At 37.0% G+C, this 14,781-nt stretch overlaps 3 protein-coding genes and 1 non-coding gene across 5 annotated transcripts; 2 read left to right on the plus strand and 2 right to left on the minus strand.

Annotated features, from left to right (window-relative positions):
• The first annotated feature begins 105 nt into the window (after positions 1-105).
• On the plus strand, positions 106-3,138 carry LOC142532181 (cold-responsive protein kinase 1-like). 2 transcript variants are annotated; one of them, XM_075638461.1, is made up of 7 exons: positions 106-434; positions 918-1,032; positions 1,111-1,226; positions 1,293-1,503; positions 1,592-1,832; positions 1,996-2,146; positions 2,506-3,138. In XM_075638461.1, exons 2-7 carry the CDS (start codon positions 954-956, stop codon positions 2,920-2,922), a joined length of 1,215 nt encoding a protein of 404 aa, XP_075494576.1. In that variant the 5' UTR covers positions 106-434; positions 918-953; the 3' UTR covers positions 2,923-3,138. The 2 variants fall into 2 exon arrangements, with proteins under 2 accessions (XP_075494576.1, XP_075494583.1); XM_075638468.1 differs by having other exon boundaries at positions 106-375.
• Positions 3,139-4,729: 1,591 nt separating this feature from the next.
• LOC142537699 (uncharacterized) lies at positions 4,730-5,787 on the plus strand. The gene is made up of 2 exons (XM_075643193.1): positions 4,730-4,942; positions 5,092-5,787. Exons 1-2 carry the CDS (start codon positions 4,730-4,732, stop codon positions 5,785-5,787), a joined length of 909 nt encoding a protein of 302 aa, XP_075499308.1.
• A 5,345-nt stretch (positions 5,788-11,132) lies between these two features.
• Positions 11,133-12,554, minus strand: LOC142532196 (uncharacterized). The gene is made up of 3 exons (XM_075638479.1): positions 11,829-12,554; positions 11,422-11,667; positions 11,133-11,293 (listed from the first exon to the last, which is right to left on the minus strand). The coding sequence occupies exons 1-3, from the start codon at positions 12,513-12,515 to the stop codon at positions 11,159-11,161; spliced, it is 1,068 nt and encodes a 355-aa protein (XP_075494594.1). The 5' UTR covers positions 12,516-12,554; the 3' UTR covers positions 11,133-11,158.
• A 757-nt stretch (positions 12,555-13,311) lies between these two features.
• Positions 13,312-13,418, minus strand: LOC142538145 (small nucleolar RNA R71). The gene has a single exon (XR_012818684.1). It is a non-coding gene; the product is annotated as a small nucleolar RNA R71 (small nucleolar RNA).
• Between the last annotated feature and the right edge of the window lie 1,363 nt (positions 13,419-14,781).

Consider the following 14,781-nt stretch of genomic DNA (forward strand, 5'->3'; position numbering starts at 1 on the left):
GATGTACGAGATGAAAATAATCTATAATTAAGTATCTAATTATAAAAATTAGTCAAAATGATTTAAAACGAATAACGTTGTGAGAAGGCAAAAGTTGGGGGCTAGAAATAAATTGTCCAACGCCTTAACTCCTACACCAGCAATAAATTTCTGTGCTTAATTATGAAGGAAAGTTCCAAGATTTTTCGCATGTCGTGCTGAATCATGATCAACTTTTTCTACGAAATAACAGTGTAATCTGGCCCATTAGGGAGAGGAAGACAAAAGTCCACCCGATTCAATGACTATGCGAGTCGTCTCCCACTGTAGTATAATCAAATCCTAACCCAACATGATTGCTGCAGAGAGTATTGCAATGTTTTCCAAGAAGTTAAGGTTTGTTTGATCTGAAGCTCCCGCTTCAAGAGATTCCCTGCCTGGGTTTCTGGGTTCAGGTGGATTTTCTCATTTGGCGGCTTGTGTTGCTTTTAACTTTGCATCAATTTGTTAACTCTTCTTTCCGAAATTTCTGTTTCAATTGTCATTTCATTTGATTCTTAGCTTGATTTTTAAAGAACACTGGCTGGTTTTTTTTTCCGGCTTTAGTTTTGGTTAAAATTATGCTTTACTTGTATCGTTTGATTTGAGAAACTAGATCCGTTTTCATTTCTTGCCTATGAGTTTTTTACTCCCAAGAATCTTTTAACTAATTTTGGTTCACAAATGAGGAGTAAAACAAACAACGTACGATGATCAACGAATTATCCATTTGTAAACAGATACCAAAGGGTGACTTTCACATATAATTATACAAGTTTATGAGCTTCTTGTCTGCCAAAAATTATATCTGGTGAATCACAGTGTTCTCCTATGAATTATGATCCTTATTTGTGTTTCTTATGTGGTGTGGTGTGGTGTGGATTTTTTTCCTTCTGAAGTACTCTCTCTGTTCGGAGAAGTCACCTGCTGATGTTATGGTTATGGCCTGCTTTTCTTGCTTACGTGGTAGAAGAAGGGATTCGGGAAATAGGCATTCGGCTGAGCTTGCTGATGGTAAGGTTTAGATAATGACGACTTTTATTCGTACACTGTTTTTGATGATTTTTTTACAAAATATGAACTTATTTGCAGAGTTCCCAGGAGTCCACAAGGTTAAGGCCTACTCGTATGAGATGCTGAGGCTGGCTACCAATGATTTTAGTGGCGAAAATAAAATCGGGGAGGGGGGATTTGGATGCGTTTATAAGGTAAAACCAAGTGTTTTCTATTGTGTAGCTACATTTACAATTTGAGTTCAGTTTGTAAATACGTAGGGAAAAGTTGGGAAGGAGAAGATGGGAGCAATAAAGGTTCTGTCATCTGAGTCAAGGCAAGGAAAAAGTGAGTTCATGAATGAGATTCGAGCCATTTCGGCTATAAAGCATGAAAATTTAGTACAACTTTATGGCTGTTGTGTGGAAGGCGACCAAAGAATTCTTGTTTACGAGTATCTTGAGAACAACAGCCTAGCGCACACATTTCTTGGTGCGTTGTTTCGAATATATTTATCTCGAATTTCTAGGTGGTTACTTTGTTTTGCTGTTGTAATAAACTTTACGTGCTCCTGCTCCAGGTGGATATTCCAGCAAAATTTCAAGTTTTAGCTGGGAAGCTCGGGTTAAAATTTGTGTTGGAGTGGCACGAGGACTTGCCTTTTTGCACGAGGGTGTGACACCCCATATTGTCCACCGAGATATCAAAGCGAGCAATATTCTTCTTGACAAAGATTTGACCCCTAAAATTGCAGATTTCGGCCTTGCAAAGCTAATCCCTGCAAACACAACTCACGTTAGTACCCGTGTGGCAGGAACCATGTAAGTTGTGAAGTCTGATTTTTTTTCATTCAGAGCTTGAATCTTTATCTTTTTACCCTTTTACGTTTTTCCCCGTAACGTTATTGATTGGTTTCCTAGTAGATTTCAAAAATCTAGCAGTGCTGGACTTCATTTTCTTGGCATCCGATTTTTTTTGCTGCAGAGGTTATTTGGCACCGGAATATGCCATAAGAGGCCAGGTGACACGAAGGTCGGATACTTACAGTTATGGTGTTCTGCTTATCGAAATAGTTTCTGGGCGATGCAACACAAATATGCTATTGCCCCCAGATGAATGCTATCTCCTCGAAAGGGTGAGACGTTTGTGTGAAATCACCACAATGACATAATTTTTCTGCAGTATCGTATTTTTTGATTAAATCCAACTATCTTTATGATAAAATTTCTGACCATTTTCTTCCATGCATTTGGATTACCACGTCACAAGTCCCTCATTTATACTCCCTCACATAATAGACCAACACTTTCAGAGGATAATGTGATGCAAATTCATGTTCTAGTGAAAATCTCCAAGAGTAAGCAATTTTGGGTATTGGCTGCTCAATATTTCGACACTATATATCGGCAACACGAGAAATCTCCGCCTAGTATGCTTGATTTGGTTTCATCTCCATCATACATAGCCTTATATACTAAAAATGTTACATTGCAGGCATGGAAACTTTACCAGAGAAGGGAGCTGGCAACATTGGTAGACACATCGCTTAATGGACGATTCGATGAAGAACAAGCGTGCAGATTCTTGAAGATTGGCCTAATCTGCACGCAAGACAATCCAAAACTTCGACCGGTGATGACAAATGTTGTCTCTATGCTTACCGGTTATGTCGATGACATTGAAATAGAGAAACCAGGCTTAATCGGTGATATCATGGGCTTGAATAAGAGAGACAACCCTCGACCAAAGCTTCTACTTAATGATACAAACACTTACGACTCCTCTGGCTCCGACGCTTTGAACGACCCGACTTTTACCTCTGCACTTTCCTCGCACGATACGACTTTTACTTCTGGGCTTTCTTCGCATGCTACAATGCCGTTTACCTCGACATTTGATAGAAGTATATGACTGAATAAGGATTTACGTTTGGAGAGAGTATTTGTTTTTGTTTTTGGCTTAGTCTTTTCTTTCCATAACGTTCTGATTCGATTTTTTAAAGCTTATTTTGCTAAACGAGATAGTTATACTGTTTAAGATGTACTTGCGACAACGGGTGCTTCTAAAGATGCCCGTAATTAGAAATTGCATATGCATCAGAATTCTAGTTTCTAGTGTTCCCGCAAACTTGCCACTGTTCTTCTTTAAAAAACACAAGTAATAAATATAGAAAAAACACAATTTTGTTGACGGTAATTATTAGCATAAGATTGATGTATAAATAAATACTAAAAAAGTAAAACTCAATCTTGGAACATTCCCTCTTTAACATTTTTAGGTGTTTTGCAAAAGTCTAACATTGTTGCTCATTGGAGGTCCATCCATTCTGATCTAGAGATGGCAATTTTCCCTTAAGCAACTGGGGAAAACTCGAAATAAAACGAGTTTGAGGATTTTTCTAAGCAAATCGGAGAATAGTATGTGAATGTTATCCTCATCTTCAAACTCATATCGAGGCCTCCGATAATAATATCATTATTACTACTAATAATGTATTATAGAAAAGATATTATAGATGATTATTGATATTGTTACCTATTCAAGTTCTGTAAATCTACTCTATAAATAGAGGTCTCCAATGATGAATAAAACACACAAAAAAATCATTCTCTCTTCTCTATATTCTCTACTATTCACAACACGTTATCAGCACGAGTGCTCTTCAAGGTAAAATTTATAAATAATTTATTCTTATTCTTGTATGAATGCTCTTGAAAAGCACAATATTTAGATTTAATATTGATGCCCCCGAAGCAGCACAAATTATAGATTTATATTGATGCTCCTGAAGAAGCACAACTTTTAATTTTATGTTGATGCTCCTGAAGTAGCACAACACAACTTTATGTTGAAGATATTGATAGATCTATGAATAAAATATAGATGAATAAGATTTATCAATATTCCCGAAGAATCTTGATCTAAAATCATAAAGATCTATCAATATCTATGAATAATATTGATATAAAATATAATGTTATCATATTCCTCAAGAATTTAGATAACTATCATATGTTTCGACAATATTCTTGAAGAATATTGATTATAAATGTATTGTTGTTTTGATTTAAGTTTTTTTCATATCTTGGATTGCTTATTTAAGATTTATATTATTTGGATTTTGATGATTTAAATAGTCACTAAAATATTGTGTGAATACTAGTATTTACTAGTTTTATGATAATTTTTGAGTCAATCACAACACTAATTTTGATATCAATTGGACCAAAAAAAAATTAATAATAATAATAATAATTCTTCACAACCGCAGCAGTGGTGTGAGAAATTCTAGGTGTGGGAGTAATTATTTTTTTAAGACATAAGTTTTACTTATAATTTCTTTAAGTCCAAAGTGTTGGATTTTTTCCTTTTCAAGAAATATATGGCTTGTTTACGAAGTTGAGCAGGATTCTGTGATATTTGTTTTACGTATTTAGAATAATTGTGCATAAAAGAGTTTTATTTTTTTCTTTAGTTTATAATGCTACAATTTGTAATTAGTGCAATTTGTAATAGATACATAAATTATTAATTGAGCACATCTCAATGTACACCTGCATCGATGTTAGTTTAACAAATAGAATAACAAAATTTCAAAATTACATAGTAAAAGTAGTAACATGCATAATTTGTTATAATATTTATTTTCAATAATAGTAATGCAATTTTACTCTATTTATGTCATGATTCTAATTATATAATTTTTTTTTAAGTTGCAATGGCGAACATCACCAAACTTGAATTTGAAGCACTTGACTTGACTGGAAAAAATTATTTATCATGGATTTTGGATGTCGAGGTCCACCTTATCTCTATGAATTTAGGAGATACAATAAAAGAAGGAAATGAAATGTCCCAGCAGGACCGTGCAAAGGCACTTATTTTTCTCCGTCATCACCTCAATGATGGGTTGAAAGTCGAATATCTCAATGTGAAAGAGCCACGAGAGCTTTGGAAAATCTAAAAAAAAGATTTGACCAACAACGAACTGTAATTCTCCCAAGAGCCCGATATGAATGGATGCACCTACGGTTACAAGATTTTAAGTCTGTAAGTGACTATAACTCTGCATTATTCAAGACTAGTTCCACACTGATACTTTGTGGAGAGAAAGTCACTGATCAAGACATGTTAGAAAAAACATTCTCCACTTTTCATGTATCAAACGTGCTCCTGCAACAGCAATATCGTGAACGTGGATTTCAAAGGTACTCTGAACTCATCTCATGCTTACTAGTTGCTGAACAAAACAATGAGCTGCTCATGAAAAATCACCAAATGCGCCCAACTGGATCCACACCATTTCCTGAAGCAAATGGAACTACATTTCCTGAAGAATATGAAATTGCATTTCCTGAAGCGAATGCTAATTCCACTCAAAATCATAACAATGGACGTGGACGTGGACGTGGGCGTGGGCGTGGGCGTGGACGAAGAAGATACTATCAGCAACAAAATGGAAAGAAACATAAAACAAGCCACCAGCAGTGGAATTCCAATAATGAAGAAGCAAAGGAGAAGAGTTCCAAAGTATATGAAGAAAAATGTTATAGATGTGGAATGGAAGGGCATTGGTCTCGTACCTGTCGTACGGCAAAACATCTTGTGGATCTATACCAAAAATCAATCAAGGAAAATGAAAAAATGGAGATAAATTTTGTGGACAATGATGATCCAATTGATAGAAGTCACTTGGACGTCTCTGATTTTTTTGCTAATCCAGATGGAAATATAGATAATTTGATTGGTGGTAGTGTGTTAGAAAATAATAAGTAATTACTTTCATTACTCTTGTTCCTACTTTGAATTTCTATTGTTTATTAGGTTATCGTGGTCTCGTTTTTATTTTGATGTTCAGTTCATGTTTAGGATTTGTCATGGAGGTTTATTTTGTTATTCAATAAATGTTTTCATTATTCAATAAAATATTTACTTTGAAAGCTTTACACATTATTTATTGAATTTAGCTTATTGAATTATATTTTTATTTTAGATTAACGATGAAATGTCAGGATGAATGCTTAGTGGATAGTGGTACAACACATACCATTATTCAAAATAAAAGGTATTTTTTGGAGTTAACATTAGCTGAAAATAATGTTACAACAATATCGGGTGCATCAAAAATTATTGAAGGTTATGAAAAGGCAAAAATCATTTTACCAAATAATACAAGCCTATATATTGAAAATGCCCTATATGCGAGCAAATCCAGTAGAAATTTTCTTAGCTTTAAAGACATCCGCCGAAAGGGATACCATATTGAAACATTAAATGAAAATAATTTCGAATACCATTGCATAACATCTATTATATCTAGCCAGAAGCAGATAAAAGAAAAATTATGTGCACTTCCTTCTGGAATGTATTTTACAACAATAAAAACAGTCGAAGCAAACATTGTCACAAACCAGAATTTTGTTGACCAACAGAGCTTCAAATTATGGCATGATCGACTTGGTCACCCTGGGGCAACAATGATGCGCAGAATAATAATTAAATCACATAGACACCCTCTAAAGAACCAGAAGATTCTTTTACACAATGATTATCCATGTGTAGCTTGTTCACAAGGCAAACTAATTATAAGACCTTCCCCTACAAAGATTGATGTTGAAATCCCAACCTTATTGGAGAGAATTCATGGGGATATTTGTGGACCTATACACCCACCATGTGGACCATTTCGATACTTCATGGTATTGATTGATGCGTCTACTAGATGGTCACATGTTAGTTTGCTTTCAACTCGAAATATAGCTTTTGCTAGATTACTTGCGCAAATTATTAAATTACGAGCTCAATTCCCATATAACTCAATCAAGACAATTCGTCTTGATAATGCTGCTGAATTTAAATCGCAGACATTTAATGACTATTGTATGTCAATAGGGATTTCAGTTGAGCATTCGTTTGCCCATGTCCATACACAAAATGGCTTAGCAGAGTCATTTATTAAGCGTTTGCAATTAATTGCTAGACCATTATTGATGAGAACTAAACTTCCATCATCTGTGTGGGGACATGCCATATTACATGCTGCATCATTGATTCGTATAAGGCCAACTAATTATCACCAATACTCACCCTTACAACTTGCTTATGGTCGAGAGCCTGATGTTTCTCACCTTCGAGTATTTGGTTGTGCAGTACAAGTCCCTCTCCCACCTACACAGTGAACCAAAATGGGCCCACAACATAGACTTGGGATTTATGTGGGATATTATTCACCATCTATTATTAGATTTTTGGAACCTTTAACAGGAGATTTGTTTACTGCGAGATTTGCAGATTGCCACTTCGATGAATTGGAATTTCCAAATCTAGGAGAAATAAAGTTGTGTCCCGAAGAACAACAAAAGATTTGTTGGAATGAGAAAACAATATCTCATTATGATCCTCGAAATAATCAATGTGAGCAAGAAGTTGAAAGAATCATTCACTTGCAAAGAATTGCAAATCAATTGCCCGATGCTTTTGTTAATACAAAGAATGTGACAAAGTCACATATACATGCAGAGAATACCCCTGTAAAAATTGATGTCCCCGTAGGACCAGCTATTATTCAACCTGCAAATGAATCTAAAATACGCCAGAAGCGTGGTCGACCAATTGGTTCAAAGGATATTGTACCTCGAAAAAGAAAGGTACAAGAGAAAGAAAATTCAAAAGCTCCCGAAGAAGAAATCTTGGATGATAGAGTAAGAGAGATCAATGAACCAAACTTGGATAATATTATTCCTGAAGAATAAAATTCTCATGAAAATAATGAGATTTCAATAAATTATATATCATCTCGAAAATTGTGGGATCGAAATAACACAATTGTTGACAATGTCTTTGCCCTAAATGTCGCCCTTGACATCATACATAATGAAGACCCAGAACCACAATCCGTTAAGGATTGTCAACAAAGAGATGATTGGCCAAAGTGGAAGAAGGTCATACAAACTGAATTAGACTCACTAGAAAAAAATAAAGTGTTTGGACCTGTAGTATGAACACCTGAAAATGTAATCCCAGTAGGATACAGATGGGTTTTTGTACGAAAGAGGAATGAAAATGGTGAAATTGTAAGATACAAGGCCCGACTCGTAGCCCAAGGTTTCTCGCAGAGACCTGGAATTGACTATGAGGAAACATATTCACCTGTGATGGATGCCACTACTTTTCGATTCCTAATCAGTTTAGCAGTATCAGAAACTCTTGATATGCAACTTATGGATGTTGTAACTGCTTATCTTTATGGTTCACTTGATAGTGATATATATATGAAAGTGCCTGAAGGATTCAAACTATCGAAAGAAAATGGTGAAGCGCCCAAGGCTATGTTATCAATAAAACTGCATAAATTCTTATATGGATTAAAGCAATCTGGTCGCATGTGGTACAATCGTCTTAGTGAATATTTGTTAAAAGAAGGATACACAAATAATGCTATTTGTCCATGCGCTTTTATAAAAAGAACAGATGAGGGTTTTGCAATTGTGGCAGTATATGTTGATGATCTAAATCTTATTGGCACTCCAGAAGAGCTTACTAAAACTGCCAATTACTTGAAAAATGAGTTTGAGATGAAAGATTTAGGAAAGACAAAATTTTGCCTCGGATTGCAGATTGAACATTTGCAAGAGGGAATATTTGTTCATCAATCATCATATACAGAAAAAATATTAAAGCGCTTTTACATGGACAAGGACACACCCATTAGCATCACCAATGTTTGTTCGATCACTTGATGCTAACAAAGATCCTTTTCGACCACCTGAAAATGGAGAAAAAATCGTTGGTCCAGAAGTACCATATCTAAGTGTCATTGGTGCACTGTCATATCTCGCAAATTGTACTCGCCCAGATATATCTTTTAGCGAGATATAACTCATGTCCAACCCGAAAACATTGGAATGGTGTAAAACACATATTTCGTTACCTTCGGAGTACAATTGATATGAGATTATTTTATTCGACAAAATCAAAGTCTCCTTTAGTCGGATATGCAGATGCATGATATCTTTCTGATCCACATAAAGCTAAATCCCAGACAGGTTATGTGTTTACACGAGGAGACACTGCTATATCATAGAAGTCGGTGAAGCAATCCTTAACAGCGACGTCTTCAAATCACTCTGAGATCATTGCAATGCATGAAGCAAATCGGGAGTGTGTGTGGTTGAGATCTATGACACAACATATTCAAGAATCATGTGGACTCCCAACAGCCAAAGATGACCCAACAGTAATATTCGAAGATAATACTGCTTGCATTGCGCAGTTAAAAGGAGGCTACATCAAAGGTGATAGAACAAAGCATATTTCACCAAAGTTTTTCTATACACATGAGCTTCAAGAAAATGGTGATATTGACGTCCATCAAATTCGCTCAAGCGACAATGTAGCTGACTTATTTACAAAGGCATTACCAACTTCAACATTCAAGAAATTGGTGCACAAGATAGGGATGCATCAGTTGAAGGATCTCAGATGATTGAGATCAGGGGGAGTATCTGTTGTTGTACTCTTTTTCCTTCGTTCAGATTTTTCCATTGGGTTCTTACTGACAAGGTTTTAACGAGGCAGCATTTGAACTCCCACATCTCTTAGAAGTGATTTAATGAGTCGATAATCATCTAAGGGGGAGTATTATAGAAAATATATTATAGATGATTATTGATATTGTTACCTATTCAAGTTCTGTAAATCTACTCTATAAATAGAGGTCTCCAATGATGAATAAAACACACAAAAAAATCATTCTCTCTTCTCTATATTCTCTACTATTCACAACATAATGATGATTTTTCTTAATAATTTAAAAAAAAAAAACTCTGATTCGTAACATTCAAATCTCTTTCATGATCTAATAATTATGTGGTTTCATCTTTTTTGTTTATTAACATCATTAATTACAAACGTTTGTATTGTTTAATTAAAATTAGCATTAATATATGTAATTGGATTATTGCATCAATATTGTTGAAGTGAATTTAAAGACTTTTTTGGTTAATTCAACTGAAGCACCGATGAGGATAGTGATTTAATTCACCTCAGGTCACGGATGATGATGACAAACACATATAAATTCGTTACAATTTCTAGATTATTTGAAACGACGATTATGATGAAAGTTTAATGTCACCGAAGTTGTGATGTGAATTTTTAGGCCAAGTAGATAGAAACGGGTATGGAGTTCAAATGGAAACTTGATATCCGCGGGGATTAAATGCGGAATCCTCTACTAGAAAAAACGTAAATTGGGGCAGTCCGCCTACCCCTCCCCACCCTATTGACATCTCTATTTTGATCTCATTATTTATGGCTTAAAGGAAAGCCTGGGAAATCCGAGATAATTCATAATTAATGAATGGCTTCACGTGCAAAATCCGAGATAATTCGTGATATTAGAGCTAGGGTTCTTGCATTGTTTAATTTGAGAACGAATGGCTTCACGTGCAAAATCCATCAACTTTTAACTCCTGAACGAATGGCAGGGGTGCATATGGGACAAATTGTGAAAGTTGAGAGATTTAAATCACATGCGAAACTAGAGGGACGAAATCAGGAAGATGGACAAAGTTTAGGGACGTAACTATCCCACCAAATCGTAATAGAGCAGATATAAAGGCGAACTGGTAGAAATTTTATCGGTTCTTAGGCTTTAAAGTACAAGGAAGAGCTTAATTTGCATTGCGAAAGTATTGAATGAGAGTACTAAATAAAATAATGTGAATAGATCATAGGTTTTGTATCATCAATTCGGTACGTGACTCAAATATAATGTTATTTGCATGTAAGAAAATACAAAGACCAGTATCTTGCTAATTCTTGCGATTCTACTTTCTCGAAATAATGATTACTTGGAGGCCAAATATCCATCGGCCTAGCTTTGTTTAGCGTAAACATGATCAGCTATCTTTTCAGACCTATTGCCGTGGTGAAACTAACGTGGTTTGGCTAGCATTCACTTGCTAGTTTAAACATTTGGGCATGCCTGCGACACATAATGAAAGAAAGAGCGAATTTTTGTCCAGAATTTTGCCTAAATGCATCATTCGATGTGAGCATTTTATCAGCTTTTATCTTAACAAATGTGGAGCAAACCAATAACTTTGCAAATGTTGAAGTTGAACAGAATTTGCACTTGCATAACTCATCTGGCTCTGTACCCAGTCACAAATCTTTTAATGCCAGCAAAATCAGATACAATTTTTAACCTACAAAAACTTCCTTTCAACTCAGTGGCCATGTAATCCTGAAGGAATTCACTCTGTATATCCCCATTCGTCTGCAACAAATGAACCAAAACAAGAAGCACAGCATCATGAAGTTAGCTGCTAAAGATTTAAGTGTGAAAACACTATTTTCGAGTGTTCCAAGAATCTTGTGTGAATCAGGAAGGACAGTAATCAATACCTCAAATGCAAAGAATCCATCAGGCTTTAACATCGAAGCAGCACCACCGCTTAGGTGGAGAAGGTCACTCATCCCATTTACTCCCCCATCCAGAGCAAGTCTCGGTTCGTGTTTAGAAACTTCAGCTTGTAGCCCATCAATATCAGCCCTTGGAATGTACGGTGGATTACTAACAAGCCCAGCCAATTTACCTTCATCGGCCTTCAGGGGATCATACCAAGATCCTCGCCTAACAGAAACACTATCCTGTTAAACAAGAGCTTGAAGATGTCAAGAAACCTCAAAGAATAAAACCTACTAGTCCGAATCCATAATAATCCATTCCTTACCCAAACCTGAACTCTAATGGCGCTTCTAGAACAGGAATATAAGGATAACATTGTAATAGAACGAAACGAAGGACATACCTGCAAGCAATATCTCTGGACGTTATATGACGCCACAGCAACAGCAATATCGCTCAAATCAGTAGCCACAACTCTTCCACTACCATTCAAAACTCTGCCGATCGCAATCGCAAGTGCCCCGCTACCAGTACCCAAATCAGCCCACAAACCCTTCTCCAACTCCCGATTCTCTTTCACGGCTTCATCGACCAAATCAACGATAATCTCCGTCTCAGGCCTGGGTATCAAAACCCCTTCTTCAACGCTCAATATCAAATCCCTCCAATGCTCGCAGCCCACCACATACTGAAACGGGCGTCTTCCCTCAATCCTCTGCTTCCATAGCTCGTAAAGTTCATCCAAACACACCCTAAGCGACACCATACTCGTGTCATCGTGACTTTCATCGCAATTCAGAGCCAAGGGGTGCTGAAACGCGTCTTGTATGAGCCAGTTGAGTTCTCTGTGGAGGAGGGTAGAATCCGGGTCGTTGTCCAGAACCAAGAAGGCCGAGCCAACGGAGGAGGCCCGCTCTTTGGCCCATTTATGCCACTTCTTCAGCTCTGTAAGACTTTCATGGAAGACGGGTGGCCGGAGATAAAGAGGGATTCGCGGTTTCGGGCAGACGGCGGCGGAGGAAATGGGCCGAAACGAGAGGACGGGTTGTATAATGGAGGAGACAGTTCTTGTGAATGTACAGAACATCATCAGCCCCGCCCGCCAAGCTCACACCATCCACAGGCTCTATCTTGAGTTTGAGTGTCCCGTTTACTGGGCCTGGACCCATTCAAAATCACTGTTTGGGCTTTTCCACAAATTTATCCTTTATATTGGGTCCAAACTCAACTTTCTCCTTAATCCCTAACCCTCTAAATCTTTGTTTTAACTCCTCATTTTTCCAAAATTTTCAAAACCTCCTTAATTCTTATGATTTCGGTACGTGACATTATTATACCTATCGAGCCTGTTCTTGAAAGCATATAGCCCTAAAACATATGGCTACGCAAAGTTTCCAGCCTATATACTAATCTCAAATGATCATTTTTTTAAAAAAAAATGGCTCATCATGCTTCCGTATAATAAATTGAAAAGTTTACCTCTTTGACCAACGTGTCGTCGGATTATGTCCACCGGGTTTTACAGACTGCTCATCACAGCCTAACCATGCAGTCACAACAGATGGTTTCTGACGCAGATTCCTTCAACAGCACTTAGCACAACCATGTTTTGTTTCCTTCAATCGGGTTTGATTCACTTATTGCCTACTTTTCGTGGTCTTGCAGGTGAAGATCCCCACAAACACCTGAAAGAGTTTCATATTGTGTGCACAGCCATGAAACCACAAGGGATTACCAAGGAACAAATCTCATTGCGAGCTTTTCCATTCTCTTTAGCCAACAAAGCTAAGGATTGGCTCTATTACTTGCCCTCTGGGACGATAACGACTTGGGATAATATGAAACATCAATTTTTGGAGAAGTTCTTCCCTGCTTCGCGAGCAGCAAACATCAGGAAGGACATTTGTGGGATTAAACAGTTACAAGGAGAGACATTATATGAATATTGGGAGAGATTTAAGCGGTTATGTGTCAATTTCCCTCAACATCAGATTCCAGAATAGCTCCTAGTCCAATATTTCTACGAGGGTCTCTCACTCTTTGATAGGAACATGATTGATGCTGCAAGTGGAGGTGCATTGGTAAAAAAAATGCCTCAAGAGGCACGAGCTCTAATCTCCAACATGGTCGCCAATGCACAACAATTTGGAACTAGGAAAGATAACCCCCACAACAAGTTAATGTGGTAAGCAATAATCCTATCGATCAAAAGTTAGATTCTTTGACTTCTCTTTTGGAAAAGTTGGTTGTAAGACAGGTACAACAGGTAAAAGCTTGAGAAATATGTGCGATAGTTGGACATTCGACGGACATGTGCCCTACGTTACAGGAAGATCCAACACAACAGGTTAATGCAATCAACGGATTTCCCGAACAGCCTCAATGCAGGTACGATCCGTTTCTAATAGCTACAATCCAGGATAGAAAGATCACCCAAATTTCAGCTATAGGAATCAAGGAGGCCAACAAGGATATCCACAACAAAATTTTAACAAACAGCCACCACGTGCGCAAGTCTCTAACTCAGGTATGTCCCTAGATGAAATTGTGAAGGCCTTAGCTGAAAACACTCAAAAATTTCAACAGGAAATGAGGACCAGCATTCAGAATCTAGGAAACCAAATCACTCAAATTGCTACGTCAGTTAGCGAATTGGAGGCAATGAATTCCGGCAAACTGCCGTCACAAACGGTAGTTAATCCAAAGGAAAATGCAAGTGCCATAGTATTAAGGAGTGGAAAAGAGATTGAGAATAAGTCTACTCCACTTACAAAGGATACTAAAGGAAGAGACACGGATGAGGATGTTGAAAGAGAATCTGACAAGCAAACGAAGGTAAATTCTAAATCTCTTTCATTTACTACTTCTGATGCAATTGTTCCTCCATTTTTTCCTTCTAGGTTGGAAAAATCCAAAAAGCTTGACTATGAACAAGAGATGTTGGAAATATTCAGAAAGGTGGAAGTAAATATTCCTCTAATAGATGCAATCAAACAGATACCAAGATATGCTAAATTTTTGAAGGAGTTGTGCACTAATAAGAGGAAGTTGAGAGGTGATGAGAAGGTAAGTGTGGGAGAGAACGTGTCTGTGGTTATTAAGAAGTCACTACCAAATAAATGCAAGGATCCGGGTATGTTTACGATGCCTTGTGTTATTGGTAATCTGAAAATTGAACGTGCCAAGCTAGATTTAGGTGCATCCATTAATGTCATGCCATATTCAATTTATTGTGCTTTAAATTTGAGTCCTTTGAAAGAGACTAGAGTGGTGATTCAATTAGCGGACCGATCTAATGCTTATCCGGAAGGAGTTGTTGAGGATGTCTTGGTGCAGGTTAAAGAATTGATATCCCC

The sequence above is a fragment of the Primulina tabacum genome, chromosome 2 (assembly GCF_025594145.1).
Source record: "Primulina tabacum isolate GXHZ01 chromosome 2, ASM2559414v2, whole genome shotgun sequence".
NCBI classification, from domain to species: Eukaryota; Viridiplantae; Streptophyta; class Magnoliopsida; order Lamiales; family Gesneriaceae; genus Primulina; species Primulina tabacum.

Excerpts from the sequence above, each read along its gene's own strand:
- LOC142532196 (XM_075638479.1), bottom strand. The coding sequence starts at position 12,515 with ATGATGTTCTGTACATTCACAAGAACTGTCTCCTCCATTATACAACCC. Across the intron at positions 11,668-11,828 it reads TCCAGAGATATTGCTTGCAG|GATAGTGTTTCTGTTAGGCG; the intron begins GTATGTCCTTCG and ends CTTGTTTAACAG. Across the intron at positions 11,294-11,421 it reads ATGGATTCTTTGCATTTGAG|ACGAATGGGGATATACAGAG; the intron begins GTATTGATTACT and ends CATTTGTTGCAG.
- LOC142532181 (XM_075638461.1), top strand. The coding sequence starts at position 954 with ATGGTTATGGCCTGCTTTTCTTGCTTACGTGGTAGAAGAAGGGATTCG. Across the intron at positions 1,033-1,110 it reads TTCGGCTGAGCTTGCTGATG|AGTTCCCAGGAGTCCACAAG; the intron begins GTAAGGTTTAGA and ends ACTTATTTGCAG. Across the intron at positions 1,504-1,591 it reads CCTAGCGCACACATTTCTTG|GTGGATATTCCAGCAAAATT; the intron begins GTGCGTTGTTTC and ends CTCCTGCTCCAG.
- LOC142537699 (XM_075643193.1), top strand. The coding sequence starts at position 4,730 with ATGGCGAACATCACCAAACTTGAATTTGAAGCACTTGACTTGACTGGA. Across the intron at positions 4,943-5,091 it reads TGAAAGTCGAATATCTCAAT|ACTAGTTCCACACTGATACT; the intron begins GTGAAAGAGCCA and ends GCATTATTCAAG.